Source organism: Protomyctophum bolini (genome assembly GCF_963924005.1).
Source record: "Protomyctophum bolini genome assembly, chromosome: 6".
Taxonomy (NCBI): Eukaryota; Metazoa; Chordata; class Actinopteri; order Myctophiformes; family Myctophidae; genus Protomyctophum; species Protomyctophum bolini.
The window spans coordinates 5,688,336-5,704,778 of NC_137867.1; the positions used below are offsets into that span (position 1 = coordinate 5,688,336).

General features: G+C 44.0%; 1 protein-coding gene across 1 annotated transcript in view; it reads left to right on the plus strand.

Annotated features, from left to right (window-relative positions):
• Positions 1 to 716: 716 nt before the first annotated feature.
• The window catches only part of LOC308316845 (adhesion G protein-coupled receptor F5-like), a gene marked incomplete at both ends in the record, with an annotated part of 44,990 nt that continues 29,263 nt past the window's right edge, over positions 717 to 16,443 (plus strand). Inside the window, one exon of the mRNA XM_080765633.1 lies at positions 717 to 723. Within this exon, the coding sequence (XP_080621759.1) occupies positions 717 to 723 (7 nt within the window). The remainder of the gene's footprint in view (positions 724 to 16,443) is intronic.

A 16,443-nucleotide genomic window follows, 5' to 3' on the forward strand; every position in this document is an offset into this window, starting at 1 on the left:
GTAGTGCCATGTGTTGCTACCAACATCTCTGTAGCTCCTGAATGTATCAGCAACAGTGCTGTTGTGTCCTGGTCTGGCCACAAAGGAACAGTACAGTACTATGTTTCTGCCTCAAGTAGTCAAGACAATGCCACCTGCCTGTCCTCTGAACTCCATTGTACTCTTACAAGCATGTGTGGCACCACCTACACTGTACGCGTTAAGGCTATCAATGGCAACTGCTCCAGTGACCATAGTCCGGCATTGACATTCAGCTCAGGTATGAGATGGAGAACATTACACGCATGCTCGCACACACACACACACACACACACACACACACACACACACACACACACACACACACACACACACACACACACACACACGCGCATGCACACACTTCTTGTAAACCTGTGATGTGACAAAAATAATGATTCTGATTAACTTTCTCACTCTTTTTCTTTCTCTTCCCAGCCCCATGTGCTCCATATAATGTTACTGCCAGTCTGGTGTGTCCCAACTCGACCCATGTGACCTCACTGACCTGGGTAGGAAGCCCCAGTGCCACAGCTTACAATGTGACAGCGGTGGGCCAGGATGGACAAGTACATGACTGCAACACCAACAGTACCAGCTGTCAGATACCCAACATGCACTGTGGCCAGAACTTCACCATCACAGTGACACCATATTCTGACTCATGTGCTGGGAATCCCAGCATTCCTTATCGGTTGATGGCAGGTACAGAGTGGGAACAAGACCTTAAATCTAAAACGATGTACTATTAGACCAATTAAAATATTCTCCACAACATGAAAGAGAATAAACTTACATTTTTCTCCATTTCTTACCTCTTATGTCTCCAGGTCCCTGCCCGCCTAGTAATATTTCTGTTTCTACATTATGCGGAGTTAGCAACGTGTCCTGGTCCCCTGACAGAGGAGCAGACATGTACATAGCAACAGCAACAACACATGATGGAGACATCTACACCTGTGACTCAGGCAATGCAAACTCCTGCTCTTTCACTGATCTAGACTGTGGTGAAAACTACTCTGTCACTGTTGTAGCTGTGGACAGAGGTTGTCACAGTCAACCAAGTTCAGCTGTGTATCTGAAAACAGGTGAGAAGATGTTCACCAAAGGCACCGTAATTCTGATTTTGAAGCGTTAGGTAATTTTCTCTGTGGGACTCAACTTAATTCAATTGAATGACTTAAAATCGGGATATGGAATGCACAATTGAGTAAAGGGAGGAACCAAGAAATACGTTGTTCCATTTCTCTTTATTACATTTTAGATTCAAATCATGGTTATTTACATTTTGCTTCATTATATCTTGAAGCCCAGTTAGATTTTTTCTTCTTAGCTCATCACATTATGGCTTTAATCATGCTTAACTTTGGAATTGTCTTCTCTTTGTAGTGCCATGTGTTGCTACCAACATCTCTGTAGCTCCTGAATGTATCAGCAACAGTGCTGTTGTGTCCTGGTCTGGCCACAAAGGAACAGTACAGTACTATGTTTCTGCCTCAAGTAGTCAAGACAATGCCACCTGCCTGTCCTCTGAACTCCATTGTACTCTTACAAGCATGTGTGGCACCACCTACACTGTACGCGTTAAAGCTATCAATGGCAACTGCTCCAGTGACCATAGTCCGGCATTGACATTCAGCTCAGGTATGAGATGGAGAACATTACACGCATGCTCGCACACACACACACACACACACACACACACACACACACACACACACACACACACACACACACACACACACACACACACACACACACACACACACACACACACACACACACACATGCACACACTTCTTGTAAACCTGTGATGTGACAAAAATAATGATTCTGATTAACTTTCTCACTCTTTTTCTTTCTCTTCCCAGCCCCATGTGCTCCATATAATGTTACTGCCAGTCTGGTGTGTCCCAACTCAACCCATGTGACCTCACTGACCTGGGTAGGAAGCCCCAGTGCCACAGCTTACAATGTGACAGCGGTGGGCCAGGATGGACAAGTACATGACTGCAACACCAACAGTACCAGCTGTCAGATACCCAACATGCACTGTGGCCAGAACTTCACCATCACAGTGACACCATATTCTGACTCATGTGCTGGGAATCCCAGCATTCCTTATCGGTTGATGGCAGGTACAGAGCGGGAACAAGACCTTAAATCTAAAACGATGTACTATTAGACCAATTAAAATATTGTCCACAACATGAAAGAGAATAAACTTAAATTTTTCTCCATTTCTTACCTCTTATGTCTCCAGGTCCCTGCCCGCCTAGTAATATTTCTGTTTCTACATTATGCGGAGTTAGCAACGTGTCCTGGTCCCCTGACAGAGGAGCAGACATGTACATAGCAACAGCAACAACACATGATGGAGACATCTACACCTGTGACTCAGGCAATGCAAACTCCTGCTCTTTCACTGATCTAGACTGTGGTGAAAACTACTCTGTCACTGTTGTAGCTGTGGACAGAGGTTGTCACAGTCAACCAAGTTCAGCTGTGTATCTGAAGACAGGTGAGAAGATGTTCACCAAAGGCACCGTAATTCTGATTTTGAAGCGTTAGGTCATTTTCTCTGTGGGACTCAACTTAATTCAATTGAATGACTTAAAATCGGGATATGGAATGCACAATTGAGTAAAGGGAGGAACCAAGAAATACCTTGTTCCATTTCTCTTTATTAATTTTGAGATTCAAATCATGGTTATTTACATTTTGCTTATCTTGAAGCCCAGTTAGATTTTTTCTTCTTAGCTCATCACATTATGGCTTTAATCATGCTTAACTTTGGAATTGTCTTCTCTTTGTAGTGCCATGTGTTGCTACCAACATCTCTGTAGCTCCTGAATGTATCAGCAACAGTGCTGTTGTGTCCTGGTCTGGCCACAAAGGAACAGTACAGTACTATGTTTCTGCCTCAAGTAGTCAAGACAATGCCACCTGCCTGTCCTCTGAACTCCATTGTACTCTTACAAGCATGTGTGGCACCACCTACACTGTACGCGTTAAGGCTATCAATGGCAACTGCTCCAGTGACCATAGTCCGGCATTGACATTCAGCTCAGGTATGAGATGGAGAACATTACACGCATGCTCGCACACACACACACACACACACACACACACACACACACACACACACACACACACACACACACACACACACGCGCATGCACACACTTCTTGTAAACCTGTGATGTGACAAAAATAATGATTCTGATTAACTTTCTCACTCTTTTTCTTTCTCTTCCCAGCCCCATGTGCTCCATATAATGTTACTGCCAGTCTGGTGTGTCCCAACTCAACCCATGTGACCTCACTGACCTGGGTAGGAAGCCCCAGTGCCACAGCTTACAATGTGACAGCGGTGGGCCAGGATGGACAAGTACATGACTGCAACACCAACAGTACCAGCTGTCAGATACCCAACATGCACTGTGGCCAGAACTTCACCATCACAGTGACACCATATTCTGACTCATGTGCTGGGAATCCCAGCATTCCTTATCGGTTGATGGCAGGTACAGAGCGGGAACAAGACCTTAAATCTAAAACGATGTACTATTAGACCAATTAAAATATTCTCCACAACATGAAAGAGAATAAACTTACATTTTTCTCCATTTCTTACCTCTTATGTCTCCAGGTCCCTGCCCGCCTAGTAATATTTCTGTTTCTACATTATGCGGAGTTAGCAACGTGTCCTGGTCCCCTGACAGAGGAGCAGACATGTACATAGCAACAGCAACAACACATGATGGAGACATCTACACCTGTGACTCAGGCAATGCAAACTCCTGCTCTTTCACTGATCTAGACTGTGGTGAAAACTACTCTGTCACTGTTGTAGCTGTGGACAGAGGTTGTCACAGTCAACCAAGTTCAGCTGTGTATCTGAAAACAGGTGAGAAGATGTTCACCAAAGGCACCGTAATTCTGATTTTGAAGCGTTAGGTAATTTTCTCTGTGGGACTCAACTTAATTCAATTGAATGACTTAAAATCGGGATATGGAATGCACAATTGAGTAAAGGGAGGAACCAAGAAATACGTTGTTCCATTTCTCTTTATTACATTTTAGATTCAAATCATGGTTATTTACATTTTGCTTCATTATATCTTGAAGCCCAGTTAGATTTTTTCTTCTTAGCTCATCACATTATGGCTTTAATCATGCTTAACTTTGGAATTGTCTTCTCTTTGTAGTGCCATGTGTTGCTACCAACATCTCTGTAGCTCCTGAATGTATCAGCAACAGTGCTGTTGTGTCCTGGTCTGGCCACAAAGGAACAGTACAGTACTATGTTTCTGCCTCAAGTAGTCAAGACAATGCCACCTGCCTGTCCTCTGAACTCCATTGTACTCTTACAAGCATGTGTGGCACCACCTACACTGTACGCGTTAAAGCTATCAATGGCAACTGCTCCAGTGACCATAGTCCGGCATTGACATTCAGCTCAGGTATGAGATGGAGAACATTACACGCATGCTCGCACACACACACACACACACACACACACACACACACACACACACACACACACACACACACACACTTCTTGTAAACCTGTGATGTGACAAAAATAATGATTCTGATTAACTTTCTCACTCTTTTTCTTTCTCTTCCCAGCCCCATGTGCTCCATATAATGTTACTGCCAGTCTGGTGTGTCCCAACTCAACCCATGTGACCTCACTGACCTGGGTAGGAAGCCCCAGTGCCACAGCTTACAATGTGACAGCGGTGGGCCAGGATGGACAAGTACATGACTGCAACACCAACAGTACCAGCTGTCAGATACCCAACATGCACTGTGGCCAGAACTTCACCATCACAGTGACACCATATTCTGACTCATGTGCTGGGAATCCCAGCATTCCTTATCGGTTGATGGCAGGTACAGAGCGGGAACAAGACCTTAAATCTAAAACGATGTACTGTTAGACCAATTAAAATATTCTCCACAACATGAAAGAGAATAAACTTAAAATTTTCTCCATTTCTTACCTCTTATGTCTCCAGGTCCCTGCCCGCCTAGTAATATTTCTGTTTCTACATTATGCGGAGTTAGCAACGTGTCCTGGTCCCCTGACAGAGGAGCAGACATGTACATAGCAACAGCAACAACACATGGTGGAGACATCTACACCTGTGACTCAGGCAATGCAAACTCCTGCTCTTTCACTGATCTAGACTGTGGTGAAAACTACTCTGTCACTGTTGTAGCTGTGGACAGAGGTTGTCACAGTCAACCAAGTTCAGCTGTGTATCTGAAAACAGGTGAGAAGATGTTCACCAAAGGCACCGTAATTCTGATTTTGAAGCGTTAGGTCATTTTCTCTGTGGGACTCAACTTAATTCAATTGAATGACTTAAAATCGGGATATGGAATGCACAATTGAGTAAAGGGAGGAACCAAGAAATACCTTGTTCCATTTCTCTTTATACATTTTTAGATTCAAATAATGGTTATTTACATTTTGCTTCATTATATCTTGAAGCCCAGTTAGATTTTTTCTTCTTAGCTCATCACATTATGGCTTTAATCATGCTTAACTTTGGAATTGTCTTCTCTTTGTAGTGCCATGTGTTGCTACCAACATCTCTGTAGCTCCTGAATGTATCAGCAACAGTGCTGTTGTGTCCTGGTCTGGCCACAAAGGAACAGTACAGTACTATGTTTCTGCCTCAAGTAGTCAAGACAATGCCACCTGCCTGTCCTCTGAACTCCATTGTACTCTTACAAGCATGTGTGGCACCACCTACACTGTACGCGTTAAGGCTATCAATGGCAACTGCTCCAGTGACCATAGTCCGGCATTGACATTCATCTCAGGTATGAGATGGAGAGCATTACACGCATGCTCGCTCGCACACACACACACACACACACACACACACACACACACACACACACACACACACACACACACACACACACACACACACACACACACACACACACAGTCACACACACACGTGCGCATGCATGCACACACTTCTTGTAAACCTGTGATGTGACAAAAATAATGATTCTGATTAACTTTCTCACTATTTTTCTTTCTCTTCCCAGCCCCATGTGCTCCATATAATGTTACTGCCAGTCTGGTGTGTCCCAACTCGACCCATGTGACCTCACTGACCTGGGTAGGAAGCCCCAGTGCCACAGCTTACAATGTGACAGCGGTGGGCCAGGATGGACAAGTACATGACTGCAACACCAACAGTACCAGCTGTCAGATACCCAACATGCACTGTGGCCAGAACTTCACCATCACAGTGACACCATATTCCGACTCATGTGCTGGGAATCCCAGCATTCCTTATCGGTTGATGGCAGGTACAGAGCGGGAACAAGACCTAAAATCTAAAAACGATGTACTATTAGACCAATTAAAATATTCTCCACAACATGAAAGAGAATAAACTTTTCTTTTTCTCCATTTCTTACCTCTTATGTCTCCAGGTCCCTGCCCGCCTAGTAATATTTCTGTTTCTACATTATGCGGAGTTAGCAACGTGTCCTGGTCCCCTGACAGAGGAGCAGGCATGTACATAGCAACAGCAACAACACATGATGGAGACATCTACACCTGTGACTCAGGCAATGCAAACTCCTGCTCTTTCACTGATCTAGACTGTGGTGAAAACTACTCTGTCACTGTTGTAGCTGTGGACAGAGGTTGTCACAGTCAACCAAGTTCAGCTGTGTATCTGAAAACAGGTGAGAAGATGTTCACCAAAGGCACCGTAATTCTGATTTTGAAGCGTTAGGTCATTTTCTCTGTGGGACTCAACTTAATTCAATTGAATGACTTAAAATCGGGATATGGAATGCACAATTGAGTAAAGGGAGGAACCAAGAAATACCTTGTTCCATTTCTCTTTATACATTTTTAGATTCAAATAATGGTTATTTACATTTTGCTTCATTATATCTTGAAGCCCAGTTAGATTTTTTCTTCTTAGCTCATCACATTATGGCTTTAATCATGCTTAACTTTGGAATTGTCTTCTCTTTGTAGTGCCATGTGTTGCTACCAACATCTCTGTAGCTCCTGAATGTGTCAGCAACAGTGCTGTTGTGTCCTGGTCTGGCCACAAAGAAACAGTACAGTACTATGTTTCTGCCTCAAGTAGTCAAGACAATGCCACCTGCCTGTCCTCTGAACTCCATTGTACTCTTACAAGCATGTGTGGCACCACCTACACTGTACGCGTTAAGGCTATCAATGGCAACTGCTCCAGTGACCATAGTCCGGCATTGACATTCAGCTCAGGTATGAGATGGAGAACATTACACGCATGCTCGCACACGCACACACACACGCGCACACACACACACACACACACACACACACACACACACACACACACACACACACACACACACACACACACACTTCTTGTAAACCTGTGATGTGACAAAAATAATGATTCTGATTAACTTTCTCACTCTTTTTCTTTCTCTTCCCAGCCCCATGTGCTCCATATAATGTTACTGCCAGTCTGGTGTGTCCCAACTCAACCCATGTGACCTCACTGACCTGGGTAGGAAGCCCCAGTGCCACAGCTTACAATGTGACAGCGGTGGGCCAGGATGGACAAGTACATGACTGCAACACCAACAGTACCAGCTGTCAGATACCCAACATGCACTGTGGCCAGAACTTCACCATCACAGTGACACCATATTCCGACTCATGTGCTGGGAATCCCAGCATTCCTTATCGGTTGATGGCAGGTACAGAGCGGGAACAAGACCTAAAATCTAAAAACGATGTACTATTAGACCAATTAAAATATTCTCCACAACATGAAAGAGAATAAACTTAAAATTTTCTCCATTTCTTACCTCTTATGTCTCCAGGTCCCTGCCCGCCTAGTAATATTTTTGTTTCTACATTATGCGGAGTTAGCAACGTGTCCTGGTCCCCTGACAGAGGAGCAGACATGTACATAGCAACAGCAACAACACATGGTGGAGACATCTACACCTGTGACTCAGGCAATGCAAACTCCTGCTCTTTCACTGATCTAGACTGTGGTGAAAACTACTCTGTCACTGTTGTAGCTGTGGACAGAGGTTGTCACAGTCAACCAAGTTCAGCTGTGTATCTGAAAACAGGTGAGAAGATGTTCACCAAAGGCACCGTAATTCTGATTTTGAAGCGTTAGGTCATTTTCTCTGTGGGACTCAACTTAATTCAATTGAATGACTTAAAATCGGGATATGGAATGCACAATTGAGTAAAGGGAGGAACCAAGAAATACGTTGTTCCATTTCTCTTTATACATTTTTAGATTCAAATAATGGTTATTTACATTTTGCTTCATTATATCTTGAAGCCCAGTTAGATTTTTTCTTCTTAGCTCATCACATTATGGCTTTAATCATGCTTAACTTTGGAATTGTCTTCTCTTTGTAGTGCCATGTGTTGCTACCAACATCTCTGTAGCTCCTGAATGTATCAGCAACAGTGCTGTTGTGTCCTGGTCTGGCCACAAAGGAACAGTACAGTACTATGTTTCTGCCTCAAGTAGTCAAGACAATGCCACCTGCCTGTCCTCTGAACTCCATTGTACTCTTACAAGCATGTGTGGCACCACCTACACTGTACGCGTTAAGGCTATCAATGGCAACTGCTCCAGTGACCATAGTCCGGCATTGACATTCATCTCAGGTATGAGATGGAGAACATTACACGCATGCTCGCTCGCACACACACACACACACACACACACACACAGTCACACACACGTGCGCATGCATGCACACACTTCTTGTAAACCTGTGATGTGACAAAAATAATGATTCTGATTAACTTTCTCACTATTTTTCTTTCTCTTCCCAGCCCCATGTGCTCCATATAATGTTACTGCCAGTCTGGTGTGTCCCAACTCAACCCATGTAACCTCACTGACCTGGGTAGGAAGCCCCAGTGCCACAGCTTACAATGTGACAGCGGTGGGCCAGGATGGACAAGTACATGACTGCAACACCAACAGTACCAGCTGTCAGATACCCAACATGCACTGTGGCCAGAACTTCACCATCACAGTGACACCATATTCCGACTCATGTGCTGGGAATCCCAGCATTCCTTATCGGTTGATGGCAGGTACAGAGCGGGAACAAGACCTAAAATCTAAAAACGATGTACTATTAGACCAATTAAAATATTCTCCACAACATGAAAGAGAATAAACTTTTCTTTTTCTCCATTTCTTACCTCTTATGTCTCCAGGTCCCTGCCCGCCTAGTAATATTTCTGTTTCTACATTATGCGGAGTTAGCAACGTGTCCTGGTCCCCTGACAGAGGAGCAGACATGTACATAGCAACAGCAACAACACATGATGGAGACATCTACACCTGTGACTCAGAAAATGCAAACTCCTGCTCTTTCACTGATCTAGACTGTGGTGAAAACTACTCTGTCACTGTTGTAGCTGTGGACAGAGGTTGTCACAGTCAACCAAGTTCAGCTGTGTATCTGAAAACAGGTGAGAAGATGTTCACCAAAGGCACCGTAATTCTGATTTTGAAGCGTTAGGTCATTTTCTCTGTGGGACTCAACTTAATTCAATTGAATGACTTAAAATCGGGATATGGAATGCACAATTGAGTAAAGGGAGGAACCAAGAAATACCTTGTTCCATTTCTCTTTATACATTTTTAGATTCAAATAATGGTTATTTACATTTTGCTTCATTATATCTTGAAGCCCAGTTAGATTTTTTCTTCTTAGCTCATCACATTATGGCTTTAATCATGCTTAACTTTGGAATTGTCTTCTCTTTGTAGTGCCATGTGTTGCTACCAACATCTCTGTAGCTCCTGAATGTGTCAGCAACAGTGCTGTTGTGTCCTGGTCTGGCCACAAAGGAACAGTACAGTACTATGTTTCTGCCTCAAGTAGTCAAGACAATGCCACCTGCCTGTCCTCTGAACTCCATTGTACTCTTACAAGCATGTGTGGCACCACCTACACTGTACGCGTTAAGGCTATCAATGGCAACTGCTCCAGTGACCATAGTCCGGCATTGACATTCAGCTCAGGTATGAGATGGAGAACATTACACGCATGCTCGCACACGCACACACACACACGCACACGCACACACGCACACGCACACGCACACACACACACACACACACACACACACACACACACACACACACACACACACACACACACACACACACACACACACACACACACACACACACACACACACTTCTTGTAAACCTGTGATGTAACAAAAATAATGATTCTGATTAACTTTCTCACTCTTTTTCTTTCTCTTCCCAGCCCCATGTGCTCCATATAATGTTACTGCCAGTCTGGTGTGTCCCAACTCAACCCATGTGACCTCACTGACCTGGGTAGGAAGCCCCAGTGCCACAGCTTACAATGTGACAGCGGTGGGCCAGGATGGACAAGTACATGACTGCAACACCAACAGTACCAGCTGTCAGATACCCAACATGCACTGTGGCCAGAACTTCACCATCACAGTGACACCATATTCTGACTCATGTGCTGGGAATCCCAGCATTCCTTATCGGTTGATGGCAGGTACAGAGCGGGAACAAGACCTAAAATCTAAAAACGATGTACTATTAGACCAATTAAAATATTCTCCACAACATGAAAGAGAATAAACTTACATTTTTCTCCATTTCTTACCTCTTATGTCTCTAGGTCCCTGCCCGCCTAGTATTATTTCTGTTTCTACATTATGCGGAGTTAGCAACGTGTCCTGGTCCCCTGACAGAGGAGCAGACATGTACATAGCAACAGCAACAACACATGATGGAGACATCTACACCTGTGACTCAGGCAATGCAAACTCCTGCTCTTTCACTGATCTAGACTGTGGTGAAAACTACTCTGTCACTGTTGTAGCTGTGGACAGAGGTTGTCACAGTCAACCAAGTTCAGCTGTGTATCTGAAAACAGGTGAGAAGATGTTCACCAAAGGCACCGTAATTCAGATTTTGAAGCGTTAGGTAATTTTCTCTGTGGGACTCAACTTAATTCAATTGAATGACTTAAAATCGGGATATGGAATGCACAATTGAGTAAAGGGAGGAACCAAGAAATACGTTGTTCCATTTCTCTTTATTACATTTTAGATTCAAATCATGGTTATTTACATTTTGCTTCATTATATCTTGAAGCCCAGTTAGATTTTTTCTTCTTAGCTCATCACATTATGGCTTTAATCATGCTTAACTTTGGAATTGTCTTCTCTTTGTAGTGCCATGTGTTGCTACCAACATCTCTGTAGCTCCTGAATGTATCAGCAACAGTGCTGTTGTGTCCTGGTCTGGCCACAAAGGAACAGTACAGTACTATGTTTCTGCCTCAAGTAGTCAAGACAATGCCACCTGCCTGTCCTCTGAACTCCATTGTACTCTTACAAGCATGTGTGGCACCACCTACACTGTACGCGTTAAGGCTATCAATGGCAACTGCTCCAGTGACCATAGTCCGGCATTGACATTCATCTCAGGTATGAGATGGAGAACATTACACGCATGCTCGCTCGCACACACACACACACACACACACACACACACACACACACACACACACACACACACACACACACACACACACGTGCGCATGCATGCACACACTTCTTGTAAACCTGTGATGTGACAAAAATAATGATTCTGATTAACTTTCTCACTCTTTTTCTTTCTCTTCCCAGCCCCATGTGCTCCATATAATGTTACTGCCAGTCTGGTGTGTCCCAACTCAACCCATGTGACCTCACTGACCTGGGTAGGAAGCCCCAGTGCCACAGCTTACAATGTGACAGCGGTGGGCCAGGATGGACAAGTACATGACTGCAACACCAACAGTACCAGCTGTCAGATACCCAACATGCACTGTGGCCAGAACTTCACCATCACAGTGACACCATATTCCGACTCATGTGCTGGGAATCCCAGCATTCCTTATCGGTTGATGGCAGGTACAGAGCGGGAACAAGACCTAAAATCTAAAAACGATGTACTATTAGACCAATTAAAATATTCTCCACAACATGAAAGAGAATAAACGTAAAATTTTCTCCATTTCTTACCTCTTATGTCTCCAGGTCCCTGCCCGCCTAGTAATATTTCTGTTTCTACATTATGCGGAGTTAGCAACGTGTCCTGGTCCCCTGACAGAGGAGCAGACATGTACATAGCAACAGCAACAACACATGGTGGAGACATCTACACCTGTGACTCAGGCAATGCAAACTCCTGCTCTTTCACTGATCTAGACTGTGGTGAAAACTACTCTGTCACTGTTGTAGCTGTGGACAGAGGTTGTCACAGTCAACCAAGTTCAGCTGTGTATCTGAAAACAGGTGAGAAGATGTTCACCAAAGGCACCGTAATTCTGATTTTGAAGCGTTAGGTCATTTTCTCTGTGGGACTCAACTTAATTCAATTGAATGACTTAAAATCGGGATATGGAATGCACAATTGAGTAAAGGAAGGAACCAAGAAATACCTTGTTCCATTTCTCTTTATACATTTTTAGATTCAAATAATGGTTATTTACATTTTGCTTCATTATATCTTGAAGCCCAGTTAGATTTTTTCTTCTTAGCTCATCACATTATGGCTTTAATCATGCTTAACTTTGGAATTGTCTTCTCTTTGTAGTGCCATGTGTTGCTACCAACATCTCTGTAGCTCCTGAATGTATCAGCAACAGTGCTGTTGTGTCCTGGTCTGGCCACAAAGGAACAGTACAGTACTATGTTTCTGCCTCAAGTAGTCAAGACAATGCCACCTGCCTGTCCTCTGAACTCCATTGTACTCTTACAAGCATGTGTGGCACCACCTACACTGTACGCGTTAAGGCTATCAATGGCAACTGCTCCAGTGACCATAGTCCGGCATTGACATTCATCTCAGGTATGAGATGGAGAACATTACACGCATGCTTGCTCGCACACACACACACACACACACACACACACACACACACACACACACACACAGTCACACACACACGTGCGCATGCATGCACACACTTCTTGTAAACCTGTGATGTGACAAAAATAATGATTCTGATTAACTTTCTCACTATTTTTCTTTCTCTTCCCAGCCCCATGTGCTCCATATAATGTTACTGCCAGTCTGGTGTGTCCCAACTCAACCCATGTGACCTCACTGACCTGGGTAGGAAGCCCCAGTGCCACAGCTTACAATGTGACAGCGGTGGGCCAGGATGGACAAGTACATGACTGCAACACCAACAGTACCAGCTGTCAGATACCCAACATGCACTGTGGCCAGAACTTCACCATCACAGTGACACCATATTCCGACTCATGTGCTGGGAATCCCAGCATTCCTTATCGGTTGATGGCAGGTACAGAGCGGGAACAAGACCTAAAATCTAAAAACGATGTACTATTAGACCAATTAAAATATTCTCCACAACATGAAAGAGAATAAACTTTTATTTTTCTCCATTTCTTACCTCTTATGTCTCCAGGTCCCTGCCCGCCTAGTAATATTTCTGTTTCTACATTATGCGGAGTTAGCAACGTGTCCTGGTCCCCTGACAGAGGAGCAGACATGTACATAGCAACAGCAACAACACATGATGGAGACATCTACACCTGTGACTCAGGCAATGCAAACTCCTGCTCTTTCACTGATCTAGACTGTGGTGAAAACTACTCTGTCACTGTTGTAGCTGTGGACAGAGGTTGTCACAGTCAACCAAGTTCAGCTGTGTATCTGAAAACAGGTGAGAAGATGTTCACCAAAGGCACCGTAATTCTGATTTTGAAGCGTTAGGTCATTTTCTCTGTGGGACTCAACTTAATTCAATTGAATGACTTAAAATCGGGATATGGAATGCACAATTGAGTAAAGGGAGGAACCAAGAAATACGTTGTTCCATTTCTCTTTATACATTTTTAGATTCAAATAATGGTTATTTACATTTTGCTTCATTATATCTTGAAGCCCAGTTAGATTTTTTCTTCTTAGCTCATCACATTATGGCTTTAATCATGCTTAACTTTGGAATTGTCTTCTCTTTGTAGTGCCATGTGTTGCTACCAACATCTCTGTAGCTCCTGAATGTATCAGCAACAGTGCTGTTGTGTCCTGGTCTGGCCACAAAGGAACAGTACAGTACTATGTTTCTGCCTCAAGTAGTCAAGACAATGCCACCTGCCTGTCCTCTGAACTCCATTGTACTCTTACAAGCATGTGTGGCACCACCTACACTGTACGCGTTAAGGCTATTAATGGCAACTGCTCCAGTGACCATAGTCCGGCATTGACATTCATCTCAGGTATGAGATGGAGAACATTACACGCATGCTCGCTCGCTCGCACACACACACACACACACACACACACACACACACACACACACACACACGTGCGCATGCATGCACACACTTCTTGTAAACCTGTGATGTGACAAAAATAATGATTCTGATTAACTTTCTCACTCTTTTTCTTTCTCTTCCCAGCCCCATGTGCTCCATATAATGTTACTGCCAGTCTGGTGTGTCCCAACTCAACCCATGTGACCTCACTGACCTGGGTAGGAAGCCCCAGTGCCACAGCTTACAATGTGACAGCGGTGGGCCAGGATGGACAAGTACATGACTGCAACACCAACAGTACCAGCTGTCAGATACCCAACATGCACTGTGGCCAGAACTTCACCATCACAGTGACACCATATTCCGACTCATGTGCTGGGAATCCCAGCATTCCTTATCGGTTGATGGCAGGTACAGAGCGGGAACAAGACCTAAAATCTAAAAACGATGTACTATTAGACCAATTAAAATATTCTCCACAACATGAAAGAGAATAAACTTAAAATTTTCTCCATTTCTTACCTCTTATGTCTCCAGGTCCCTGCCCGCCTAGTAATATTTCTGTTTCTACATTATGCGGAGTTAGCAACGTGTCCTGGTCCCCTGACAGAGGAGCAGACATGTACATAGCAACAGCAACAACACATGGTGGAGACATCTACACCTGTGACTCAGGCAATGCAAACTCCTGCTCTTTCACTGATCTAGACTGTGGTGAAAACTACTCTGTCACTGTTGTAGCTGTGGACAGAGGATGTCACAGTCAACCAAGTTCAGCTGTGTATCTGAAAACAGGTGAGAAGATGTTCACCAAAGGCACCGTAATTCTGATTTTGAAGCGTTAGGTCATTTTCTCTGTGGGACTCAACTTAATTCAATTGAATGACTTAAAATCGGGATATGGAATGCACAATTGAGTAAAGGGAGGAACCAAGAAATACCTTGTTCCATTTCTCTTTATACATTTTTAGATTCAAATAATGGTTATTTACATTTTGCTTCATTATATCTTGAAGCCCAGTTAGATTTTTTCTTCTTAGCTCATCACATTATGGCTTTAATCATGCTTAACTTTGGAATTGTCTTCTCTTTGTAGTGCCATGTGTTGCTACCAACATCTCTGTAGCTCCTGAATGTATCAGCAACAGTGCTGTTGTGTCCTGGTCTGGCCACAAAGGAACAGTACAGTACTATGTTTCTGCCTCAAGTAGTCAAGACAATGCCACCTGCCTGTCCTCTGAACTCCATTGTACTCTTACAAGCATGTGTGGCACCACCTACACTGTACGCGTTAAGGCTATCAATGGCAACTGCTCCAGTGACCATAGTCCGGCATTGACATTCATCTCAGGTATGAGATGGAGAACATTACACGCATGCTCGCTCGCACACACACACACACACACACACACACACACACACACACACACAGTCACACACACACGTGCGCATGCATGCACACACTTCTTGTAAACCTGTGATGTGACAAAAATAATGATTCTGATTAACTTTCTCACTCTTTTTCTTTCTCTTCCCAGCCCCATGTGCTCCATATAATGTTACTGCCAGTCTGGTGTGTCCCAACTCAACCCATGTGACCTCACTGACCTGGGTAGGAAGCCCCAGTGCCACAGCTTACAATGTGACAGCGGTGGGCCAGGATGGACAAGTACATGACTGCAACACCAACAGTACCAGCTGTCAGATACCCAACATGCACTGTGGCCAGAACTTCACCATCACAGTGACACCATATTCCGACTCATGTGCTGGGAATCCCAGCATTCCTTATCGGTTGATGGCAGGTACAGAGCGGGAACAAGACCTAAAATCTAAAAACGATGTACTATTAGACCAATTAAAATATTCTCCACAACATGAAAGAGAATAAACGTAAAATTTTCTCCATTTCTTACCTCTTATGTCTCCAGGTCCCTGCCCGCCTAGTAATATTTCTGTTTCTACATTATGCGGAGTTAGCAACGTGTCCTGGTCCCCTGACAGAGGAGCAGACATGTACATAGCAACAGCAACAACACATGGTGGAGACA